We start from the raw sequence: 12502 nt of genomic DNA, 5'->3' as shown, positions 1-12502 counted from the left end.
TTAACCTTCTATTGGCCAGGCTCAAACAGAGATCTACAAAAGGCAATAAAGCCTTTAAAACCCCTTGAGTAGATTTTCCTAACTTTGGTTACCTTGGTCTCTTATGAGGTTGCACTGTTGACACAGACAAAAATGCTAAGGGGTTAAAGGTCAGTAGGCTTTTCGTCTATCCTTTCTCTTTCTCTCTCTCTGGTTAACCACAACTCATCTATTCTACAGCCTGTCATGACAGAAATCAAGCCACAGGCAAAACACTGCGACCATGCTGCTGGTTAATATCTGGCTTTAAAACATCAATCCACAAACATACACATAAAAACACATGCAGGGTTAAACACAGACATAACAAGGCAATAGAAATGACGAACACACCAATAAGACTGCATCCCAATTTGCAGAGCGCACAGACACACAGAAGAGCTACAGGCTGTAAGTGGGACCTGTATCAAGAGGCAGATGGGGGCTGTGGAGAAGCTATGGCCTAGATTCTATTCAAAGCACTTTCATCTTCTGCTGGAGGAGACACCATCCCTCAAAGTGAAGGAGGAGGAAAACGGAGCTCTCGTTCCCCACCACCCTCTGTACTCATCTCCTTTTCGTTCTCCTCCTCTCCTTTAGCTGCGGCACAGAGACTGATGAGTCTGTCCGCCGTGTCTGATAACAGGCTCTCTGCTCCAACACACTGCCGCAGGCTCATGTGGGTTATTACCCCTGAGCTTTACATGCTGTTTTTCTTCTCCTGATGGCCACGATGAAAACAGAACCTCTAATTAATCTTTGTTTTGTGTTCGTATGTGTGCTTGTGCGTGTACAGTATAAACACCGCAAAGTCCAAAAACACAAGCAAGCATATATTTAAACCACGGCAAATTAAAGCCACTGAGACGAAGAAATCGCTAACTGCCATTGCATTCACATAACCTTTGCAATTTGCAATCAGATGGCAGATGTTAAATTAAAACACGCCAATGGATAAATCAGCTCCACATACGTGCACAGGTCGGATGCCCATCACACCCTGCAATCACTGGAAAACAACATATGCTGAAATGTTGATTTTGTGCTTTGGATCAACACTTTAATTTACCAAGGATGTGGACAATCAGAGGCAATGCTTTAAACTCTGCTGATTCCCCACAGGCTCCGATCCAAGGCGATCATTAATACAACCGAGCTTCTTTGTAGCTCACAGAACAGAGCGCGCTGCCCCATGTAAACACAGCTTTTAACACCAAAGCAGAGGGACTGGTACAACTTCATCGGATTTGTGCTATACCACAGCTACTGAGATTTTTATCTCAATTCATAGACAACCCAATTTTTCTACCTGCCACAAAGGATTATGGTACAATGGTGACTATTTGAAGTGACACGAAAAACTGGGCTCTCTGAATGCTCACACTGAAATGTGCACAAGGAGCAAGATCTGAAAAACACTCGTGTCTTAAAAGCTTGTGCCGAAAAGTAGAAAACGATTTAATTCCGAATGCCAATCAATGACTACAGTAAATGAAAGCTGGCACAAATCTGCATTTAAGGGAATTGTAGAGTGCGCTCAGTTTATGGGTGTTTAAAATGTGCAACATATTGTGTTTATGTTTGGAATTTACCATCCCAATGCAAATGGGTCCAAGACAACCAGTTCACACGCCTAAAAAAATGTGTAATACAGTTTACAATTTTGTCTGTATATTAGAATGCGTCTAATGTGTTTATTCAAGTTTTTTTTCCTGTGCAAAAAATAATGCCGACATTTTCCCCATGAAAAACAAAAATGTACTTTCAAATATCCTAAACCACTAAGTTTTAAAGCGATAGTTTGCCCAAAAATGAAAATTTCCCCATGACTTGCTCACCCTCAAGCTACCAGAGATCAGTGATGGGCAGTAACACGTTAGAAGTAACGTGTTACTGTAATCCGATTACTTTTTTCAAGTAATGGGTCAAGTAAGGGATTACAATAGCAAAAACAGTAATTAGATTACTGTTACTTATCCGTAAACAGGCTGCATTACTGCGTTACTTTTTAACCTTGATTTTGTTTCGTGAGACTGTCTCGTGTCGTGACGCGAGTCGAGTGAAAATGAAGTATGAGCGCCACGCCGTCAGTCAGTGTAGTGTTGAACATGAAGCGCAGAAGAGAACAAGACTATGCAACGTTTAATGCTTGGAAGTACCGAAATTACTTTGAGTTTAACTCAGTTAAAGGTGACAAAAACATCAGCGTCCGGTTTACACTCTGCGTGGGAATAAAACTCTACAAACATCTAGCAAGCCGGCACAGGAATGTGAAACCTACTGAAAAAAAAACCTGAACCCCCAGATGACATGACCGCTGCGGCTCCATAAATAGTCCTCAGATTGTATATTATAATCTATTAAAGACGTTCATGCGAAATCTGATGTTAAAAACAGACTACATATCTATATTATTTATACGCATTTGTGGAGGAAAATGGTCATGGGATGTATTTTATTAGATGGTTTCATGGGTTATTCACACATCTGAAATAGACTGGAATCGACTCGCGATCGTTATATCAACACAAAGGTAAGAAGTCCCGTTTATATTTTGCATGTTGTCATCTGAACTTCTGTAACAAAATACTACATTTATGATGCTAGAGCATCTGTATTGATTCAAGATTATGGAATATTCAGAAAGAATAGAATTAGGCTGAAAGGTCTGTTGGCATTATAGCATATTCCAATTGTGCATCATGTTTTTGAAAAGTAACTTAATAAAGTAACTAGTAAAGTAACTAATTACTTTTGAAAATAAGTAATCAGTAAAGTAACTGGATTACTTTCTTGGAGAAGTAATCAGTAACTAATTACTATTTCCAAGTAACAACCAACACTGCCCGAGATGCATATGTCCATCATTCATCTTTCAGATATTTTCAGCTATTTTAGAAAATGTCATAGTGCTTCAAAGCTTTAGGACAATTTAATATAGGATCTATTTCACAATTTAATATGGGATCCATTTCCTTCAATGTGCATCCATCCTTCACAAAAGTAATCCACACGGCCTCAGGGGGAGAAATGAATACCTTCTGAGGGTAATTAATACAATTTCATAGAGAAAAATGATCATATTTAAAACTTTCCAAACAAAAATAACTAGCTTGCGCTAGAGGCAAGTTCGCATTGTGTGTACTGTACAATGTGATATGATAACTCGATATCCTTTTGTCTCATATCCAAATCCTCTGCCATTTTTTTTAAATCCTCGTTTTAACTTGTGACAAACTTTGCTGTTTTTCTCCCTGGGTGTGAAATTCAAAAATAATGTACACTCAAGGTGGTAATGCGGCACAACATGAATAAAATTATTCAAAAGGACCGCAGTCAATTATTCTGCTTATACCAGAGGTCTTCTACGTTTTTCGGGGCAGGGACCCCTTAGATGAGAGAGACATGGAGCAGGGACCCCGATAGTAAATGTGTAAAATTGAGATTTTTAAAGGTATTGCAGAGGATTTTCTTTTTCCTGGTGGATCATCAAGACTATTGGTCCTCCTAGTTGTCAATCATTTTGGTAATATGTTTACGTAGGCCGTCGTACGTGCTTGTCCCTTTCTAGGCACGCACACTTTCAGGATTGTGTCTGGTGAGCTACGGTTTCCGTTCTCACTGTGTTTTTCAAAATGTCTGAGGGTCGCGAGAGAAAAAGTGTCTATGTATACATGCATAATTTTCTGTGTATTTTTGTTTAGGTAGATTTAGCTTATTATTATTATTATTTTATTTGCAGTGTAATACATTTCCATTTTACTGTGAGATGGACAATTACACATTTAACTGAACCTGAGCTTTCAGTTTATAAAGATGATTGATTATGGTGAATTTCTCGTGGATCATCGTCATGAGTTACTAGGGTTTATTTTCTACAAAGCATCATATCAGACTCAGGAGAACAACATATAATGAGTCTGCAGCATCTCTTTGGGGCAACTTTTTGACAGGCGCTATAAATCCAGATTTTAACCCAACTATGAATGAACCAAACACCATCACGGGGTGTGTTTTCATGATTCTAAATGGAAGCGATAGTTTTGTCCCAGTTTATAACACACACGCGGTCATTTGCCTGTCGAATTAGCGCTTTAGCAATAACAAATCTGAACAGCCTGAAACAGAAGTGGTTTTTCTGTCGCTACTGCTGCTTCCTGAGTGAGTCATAGATATTTTGTTTTTGCCAGCAGGCTAAAATTGAAGAGAGCGCGGGACCTTCAATAAGCCTATGTGACCCTGCACGCGCGCAACTTAAAGGGGACATTGGTTGTAACGTTTTGCACATATGTTTTACGTTTTAAACCAAAAAAATCTTGTGATTAAAAATCATTTGGTGGACCCCCTGCAGTTCCGTTGTGGACCCCTTGAGGGCCGCAGACCCCCGATTGAAGACCCATGGCTTATAGCATGGTTACCACAAACATTGCTATGGTGGTTATTTTAAGACAGGTGTGTGTTTTACAGAAAAATAATCAACCCCTGTGAAAATTATTTTCATCCAATCAGAATAAAGCATTCAACCTGCAGCATAAATCTTTATAAAGCTTGGAAGAGATAGGACATCATCTGAAATATCTGAAAATGTGTTTGTCTGAAAGATGATAGACATATGTATCTCAAAAGGCTTGTGGGTAAGTAAATTACGGTAATTTTCATTTTTGGGTGAACTATCCCTTTAATCAACTGAATTTCATCTTTCATTTCATCTTTTTATAGTCTACTTATTCTTAGGTTTTTGTATGTTGTGAAGGCAGTTCACTGAGTGAAGAGTGTCAAGACTTTGCAGTCAATAAATGATCAAGATGTGGTGGTGTAGAAAGCATTCATTATACTGCAGTATTGATTAGACCAATCTCTTTTTTAATACATCTTAAGACACGATTACTTCATCACCAAGTCTCAAAAAGAAAGGAGTATAAAACAGCAAAAAGGTTTGGGTGAGTCATGCCATTAGCAAGTAATGCTTTTGTGTTTAAACAGCTTGCATATGTTGATGGTACAATTATGGTCACAGTTAACTTAAAGGATTGGGGTTTAATTTCAAATAGAAGTGTTACTGGGATCAAAATTGTCCTCGATCAGCACAATGCTTCCAGCCAGCCACTTAACTTCATTTGCTGAAGGAGTGTCCTTGCAAAGACAAAATTGATGAAATTGATAGATAAATGGAAGGAAAAAGAGAGAAAGAAAGAGCGAGCGTGTGACACAGCAGGAAATAGTAATCTGTCAAGATATAGACACATTGATGAATCACTGACACACGCAGAAAAATGTGGTTGCTGGACAGTGATATACCTCTGAAGGACACAGCTGAGACCACCATGGCCAGCTTCTCCTCCTTCAAGCAGTGTTCTTGAAGTCTATTGTGAAATGCTTGTCTTTGGAAATGAAAAATGGAAATGTATACATACAGCCCTCTCTGTTTGGTTTACCTGTTTCTTTTTGACATCTAGTGTGAGACATGTGGACGTATTAGTGTAAAAGTATTTTCCATTATGAATAAGGTCATCAAATCCTCTCTTGCGATGTAGCTACCTGTAAATCAATCCCACTTTCATTTGCTTAATGTAAAGTCCATTGAGGGGGTACTTTTCACTACAAGCCAAATGTAGATCACTTGAGCCTGGTTTCCAAGAAATTCCTCTCGGACTGCACTAAATGACTTTTAATGACCACTAACAAGTTGTGTTAGAGAAGAGGCAGGTTGTTTTCCTCTCACTTGTAACATACCACAATTAAGTGCTGCTTTAATGTGACGTGCATTTGGGTGGATGTTGTTAATGAGACTCATTGAGAGCTGAAACACATTTAAAATAATCAGTTATGCGTACGCTAATCAAAACGCTTCTACAGATGCATATTGCAGATTTGTGACACATTCTGTTTATGGTTGTGCCGATAGACGATCGTGGGGTAAAACCAGTGAGTGATTTGTTCCCATTTTCTAGTAAATTTACAGCGAGCCTGGGTACCTGCATTTTCATTACAGATTTGTGCAAAACTTATGCAATATTTTCTAAATGTCAACATAGCAAACTATTTGTGAAATGACTGTGTATCCACTAACCAAAGATATGGGACTAAAACATAGTTTTTCCTCTCGCGATAAGTCATTCCAAACATGACATCGACTGATGTTGGTAGGTGTACTAATTTCACATCCACCACACTAATCATTTTTTTAACCAAAGCAGACATAGGAGTTTTATCCAAACATTAATGCCAAGGAAAGCCCCTTATACTTAGGAGCAGCAACATATGAGGTGTTTCTTGGAGGTAATGGTACATTATTTGAGATGTAGGAGTGTTACCCAAACATTATTGGCAAGAAGTGCCTCGAGCTGACACGTATGAGGTGTTTTTTGATAGGTTTCAGTACATAACGGGTCATCTTCGATTATGTGACTTACGTACATCAGATAACCTAAAAATGCACACAAACTTTCCATTGCAGTTTTGCAAAATACACCTTTGCTGAATTGCCTGAAAAACCACCTTGTGTGAGCGTTAGGGATGTCAAATTATGCAATTTCCCATATTCGATGATCATTTAAATTAACGATCAATCAATCAAATAATCGTTAACAGTAATAGTGCAATAAGCCATTACAGCAGTGGCATATAGCCAATTACATAAAAGTGTGCGTAAAATGCCAGCTTCCTCAAGCGAATCAAAAGATTTTATTTTGTCTAAATAACATGCTAGTGGGATTGTAAAATGAGTCAATGTAGTTGGTGTTTTGATAAAAATCATCAATATAATCTTGTAATGAAACATAATGACTAATAGCCACAGTAAACTCTGCCTCATAACGGGCACTCCGCACAGTCGGATGAAAGTCTGTGCCTCCATGACAAAATAAAAGGTTAATTATCATCAAGTGTTATTTTTCTACTTGTTCACCTCGCTTTCTGAGTCGTCGATACACCGCTTGTTGTAATTATGTCCAAGCACACGAAAGGGTACTTTCCCGTCGTCACCTCAGCTTTAGACCTGCGGTGTACTTTCAGCCAGTCATGATGATGATCAATGATATATGTTTTGGGGCGTTCAGAGTGTTACGACAGTCAGTTACAGTTTACATTTAACAGTTTCTTGCCAGAATTTAAGTTTTAAATTTTAATCAGTTTATTAAAAACAGCTTCTGGTCTCCTTTCCTGTGTATAGCAGCGTTGCTATGCTAATCTTGTAGGCTTTCCTGAAGAGAGTCTTTGCTTTCAGTAACCGTGTTTGCATTTTCAGCATCGGACCCTCTCAGATCCACTGCGGATGCCATTTCGTTGCGTTAGCCGCCAGCCTCGTCTCGAAAGAGGTTAAAAAGCCCAGGTGTGCGTTTGGCATCGAGCATTGTTGTGATCATGGCTAGTTTAACTTATTTTCAATTCACAGGTTTCAATTTGTGCAATTTAAAGGCGGGGTGCATAATTTTTTAAAGAACACTTTGGAAAAGGGATTAGGGCCGACTACCAAAACACACTTCCAATCAGCAGTAAGGGCTGTGTCTACTAACTGACATCGTTGCCTGGGTTGCGTATGTGTGGGGCGAGTCTATCAAAAGAAGGTCCAGATTCTATTAGGGTAGGGGTGTGTTTGTTTAGATGATTTCAAATGTCAACATTGGTTTTCAGATATCATGGACCCCACCTTTAAAGGGTAATGGAAATGCAGCTAATGATGCACTCAGATTAATGGCATCATATTTAAGGAGGTTGCGGTTGTGAGAGTGTTGCCAGCTGCCCTTAAGGTAAAGCAGCTTCCGTTTTTGTCCAACAATCCAACGGCTTGTCATAAATTAGTAAAAAATAGCACATAAATAAATAAGTACACTATTGACCCACACACTGATACTATCGTGTATCGATGATCTCATAGGTTGACGATAGGACGATCTCACTATGGAGAGAGTATCGGCCAACACTAATTCTGGTGAACGTCACATCAAAAAATGTTGTGCTTTTGGGAACAAGAGCATGGAAGCATTCTGTACTTTATAAAAATGCAAGGAAACAATATAGTTATAAATATAGTTATATAATCCGCAACCCTCCCCTGGAGATACATTGAAATCTGTCTCAGCTGACCACTTGCAACTGGACACCCAAGATGGATGTTGCTATCAGGTGTACTGTATATAGAACCAGCATAAAAGAAATCAAATGTTATGCACTTATGATCAGATGAGATCGATCAGAACTAATAAATATCCATAACTCACCTTCCACTCCACTGATGCACTTGACTCTGTCACGCACTTCCACGTTATACCCTTCGAAGGACATGAATACTCCGCTGGGATGATATGGCTCTCTCTGGGCGTATACTTTGGAGTAACTGTGAGAAAACTCAAACCGATCGTAGCCGTCGTACTGGACCACCTTCCCGTACACCTCGAAGTACTTCTCCATCCAGCCGAAGGGCAGATACACCTCGCTGCCTTCTCGACGGCCCTTAATGGTGACATCATCATTGATCAGGCAGTCAATCTCTTCGTAACGTACTCCGCCCACCACAGGTGGCGGTTCAGGGGGCTGGGGCTGCTGCGGATGGCTGTCTATTTTAGGGCTGGGAGGGGGCTGAGGGTGCCGAGGGAGAAAGCGGAGAGACTTTTCGCTTGTGCATCTGTTCCACAGGACGACCGTGAGCAGGGAGAGGAGTGCACAGATCACTATCAAGGTCTTGTAGTGAACCCGGGCTGACAGACAACGCATCATCACTGCTTACCTATAACACAAAAATACATTTGAAGAGTTTAGTTCCAAAATGCAATAAACGTCATTTAAAAAATTTTTATTATTTCAGTATTATTTCAGGTCAGTATTTAAAAGTACATTCTTAATTTTACGCAAAATCCAATATCCGCCGTGTCATTCTGTCATCTTTCTCCCTTTTTCCCCAAAACGCAATAAACGCCAGTCCTTCTCTGCAGAATGCAATAAATCTGCTCAAAAAAATACGGAATCTTAGTTTTCCTCATCTTGTACTTCGTGATCAACAAACAGACAAAAACAAAATAATACTATAAAGGTGCTCTCCGTAAGTTGAGAAATTTCTAACCGTTACTGACACCAGTGGCCGTTATTGAAACTGCAGCCAGTCTCATGCTCCTTCTCGGTGGGCACACTCGTACGAACACGACCACAACAACCAGAGTTGCCGTAGCAACCACAGACAGCTCATTGAGATTCACCAGCATGTTTACAAATGTAAGAAAAGTTACAGTACTGTAAGGTCATTGTTTGACAGACCACATTTTAGCAAAATGTTGCAGTGCTACTTTATATTTTCAACAGAAGTCTACTTCTAAAAGTTTTGTAACACGACACTGTAAAACACACTCTTGACACTCACAATCTTAATGCACTCGTGCTCTGAATCAAGATAATTCATATAAGAAAGTAACTTTTGAAACGGTCCTGTGCTACATGCTATCGTTAGCATTACACCACAAAATAAATGCTATCGTTAGCATTACACCACAAAAACAATAACATAATATATTACAGATGCCCTGTAACTATGTCTTACCTTTGCAGTAAAAAGGAAACCTGCTCAAGGTCTGTTTTCATACCCAGCGCTGACCGGAGCTCCCTCCAAGAATTAAATGCCAATTCGATGTTTACTCTTGTCTTTTCCCCGACGCCGGTCACGCACTATTTTGGCCGCACTAGATAAAGATTTTTTTTAAACTTACGAGAAGTTTCCGTGAGTGTCTGGATTGTGCTGGAAGTTGGTCGCTTCTTTCCGTCTACAGCAGGAGTGGGGAACCCTGGGTCCTGGAGGGCCGCTGTCCTGCATGGTTTAGTTCCAGCCCTAATCAAACACACCTGAATTTAATTTCCAAGTGATCCTAAAGACTTTAATTAGATTTTTCAGGTGGGTTTAATTAGGGTTGGAACAAAACTGTGCAGGACAGTGGCCCTCCAGGACCAGGGTTCCCCACCCCTGGTCTACAGAGTCCATTTGAAACATTATAGCGATTGCCGCTGTTTACTAATGACTGCCGTACGCGTCTATATGGAACGCCCAGGTAGACGAGCACGCGCATGACGTCACATTTTGAATTTCGCACCAATTCGGACCCGACTTCTCCACACAGAAAAGAGCCTGCAGGCTGATAGAGACAACCGTGGAGGACACTCAAGGTGTCATTCTTTCTATTACATTATGGTTGCCTCATAAATATACAAATGAAAACTCTATCTTAAAGATTTTTTAAAGTAATAAGTTACATTCAGCCCCTTTAATGGCATTGATGAACCTGTGGTGGTTTTCTGTGATGGGAAAGAAATGTAAGCCATCAAAATCTAATAATTTACGTGAGAGGCACTCGGGAGACAGAAAAATGCCAGTTGCTTGTTCCCACGACAGCATCAAGCTTCTCATGCTAACACATTGACCCCAGGGGATCTACTTTACCTTATTTTACGCAAAGCCAACGAAAATCGAGCAGGACCAAAATATTTTACAGCTGATTGCTGTGAAAAATGTTAAGCGGCGACGTCCCAAGTATAACCGCAGCAATGACAGTGTTCTTAATATGACAAATAAAGTGTTTTGGTTAATGCCATTAATGTTTATTTTTAATCAGTGTACACCACTAGTCAACTAAATTAATATAACATGGCAAAGATGAATGCACATTTATATATTAATTCAATGGATTTATTGCATTTTGTGGAAAAAATAATTCGTTTTTATAATAAATCTTTGAAAATCAAATTATAGATTTGAATTTTTTATGTTTTCAAAACCTAAAGATGCTATGCGAAAGTTTGTAGCAGAAAATAGTGGTTTTCATCTTGTCACTTTCTTTCCAAACTTAGTCAAAATTGATTTATTGCGTTTTGGAACCAAACTCTTCATATGTACATTAATCCATGAAATAATCATGTCAATATTATTCCTGATTAACTAGATTGCACAAAAAATGCTCAGAAGCATTAGATTTAAGCTGTGGCAGATAATCAGTATTTTGGTTTGTAGAAACTTTATGCATATCTACTTGGAATAAATCAGAGTTAAAAAGGTTCAGTCAATATTTTCCCCCTTACATGAATAATCAAACTAAGCCTTAGAGAAATTCAATACCTGTCGGCAGAACTGTGTACACTGCATGCATCGCCGCTATGAATTTTGAGAGCTTTATGCTAAACTAAGTCGATCAATTCAAGCATGGCAAACAAAGTCAAAAACATTTATTTCTTCTTCTACTACACATGTGTGGTTTTGATGAGAGTAAAATCTTAAAACATCTGCTCTCATATTAGAAGCTATTTGTGGGCTTATGAAAATATGGATCATGATTTATGTTTAATAGTTTATGCATCAGAGGCAGTAATCAAAAAAGTTGCCCCATCCATCTGTTTGTCAGTGGCGACGAACAGTCTATATGGTGTCTGATGCTCTTTTATGAGAGATAATCCGTATAGAAATGATTTCAATATTCTCTCCTTAAATAGCATCCGGCTCCTGTGGTTTCCGTATGACAGAGAGAAAATCACATTAGCTTTGTAAACGCAGCTCATAGCGCAAATCAGCAGACTCTCACTCATATCACATCACCTCTCTTTGCCACTTCATCTTACTTGCAAAGAATAAAAATCAATAAGCAAAAATGCACAGGCTTTCACTACAGCCAATTACTGTGGTGGGTTTGGCATGGAAAACACACCAATGCCATCATTAGCAGTCTACACCACTTTGAAGCTAAAGCGAAGGCCAGCAGAGAGTGAAAACACATCAATTTTACAATGAAATCCATCCATCAACCCAAACTATGAATGCCACAAACTCCATATTTAACAAGCCTACCAAAAAAAGGAGCAAATACCCATACACGTCTTTTGCCTGGCCTACATTATGTATTAGGTGGAAACCTGATTTTGCATGGTTCAACCTAGTAGATCAGAAAAGCTTGCTATGAAAGATCAAGGCAACCGAGTCATTCCTTCAAACACTATTTCTGCTTAATCCTCTCAGCCAAACTCGTGCGGTTTCGCAGACCTGCGCTCCATCTTTTTAATCTCTTTCCCCTCCATTTTGACTTCACTCTCCTTTCCTGACGCCGTCTCCGCACACTCAAAGCTTGCAAAGCAGGCCGGCATCTGAAAGATAAGCAGCTCATCTCGTTTGCTGGAGCTATAAATAATTTGATCTTTTCGGCTTTCACGGAGAGGGAGACATGCCGTTACTCGGATTCAGAAAGCGCTGAACGCAGGGCATCTGATTCAAGCCTCTCTGACGGAGTATCTAGATCGGGCAGCCCACCACAGTGCAGGGTGAGTCTGTGTACAGGAATAATTTGTATTCAAATCCACTAATATGCAGGAGATATATATAATCCAGAGATCAAACCAAAAACAGGAGGAACAAGGATGTAATCCCTTCTCTGAACAAGTGGCACTGCAGACTTAAAAGGAAGAGTACACCACATCTTACCATGTTAGATTTAAGGAAATGGCTTTCCACAGAGAGGCTTAG

The 12502-nt window shown here is 39.5% G+C and overlaps 1 protein-coding gene across 2 annotated transcripts in view; it reads right to left on the bottom strand.

The window, feature by feature from the left end:
• glceb (glucuronic acid epimerase b) overlaps positions 1 to 12502 on the bottom strand; it is a 63870-nt gene that overhangs the window by 9939 nt on the left and 41429 nt on the right. Inside the window, exons 1-2 of one of the 2 annotated variants that reach the window (XM_055203982.2) lie at positions 12026 to 12136; positions 8238 to 8743 (exon numbers count right to left, since the gene is read on the bottom strand). In XM_055203982.2, the coding sequence (XP_055059957.2) occupies positions 8238 to 8733 (496 nt within the window). In that variant the 5' untranslated portion in view covers positions 8734 to 8743; positions 12026 to 12136. Of the gene's footprint in view, positions 1 to 8237; positions 8744 to 12025; positions 12137 to 12502 lie in introns of those variants that run through there. The other variant, XM_055203973.2, reaches the window with a different exon arrangement.

This window comes from Misgurnus anguillicaudatus, chromosome 21 (genome assembly GCF_027580225.2).
Source record: "Misgurnus anguillicaudatus chromosome 21, ASM2758022v2, whole genome shotgun sequence".
NCBI lineage: Eukaryota > Metazoa > Chordata > Actinopteri > Cypriniformes > Cobitidae > Misgurnus > Misgurnus anguillicaudatus.
The sequence above is the reverse complement of the archived record's forward strand: the minus strand, read 5'-3'. Positions and strand labels throughout refer to the sequence as shown.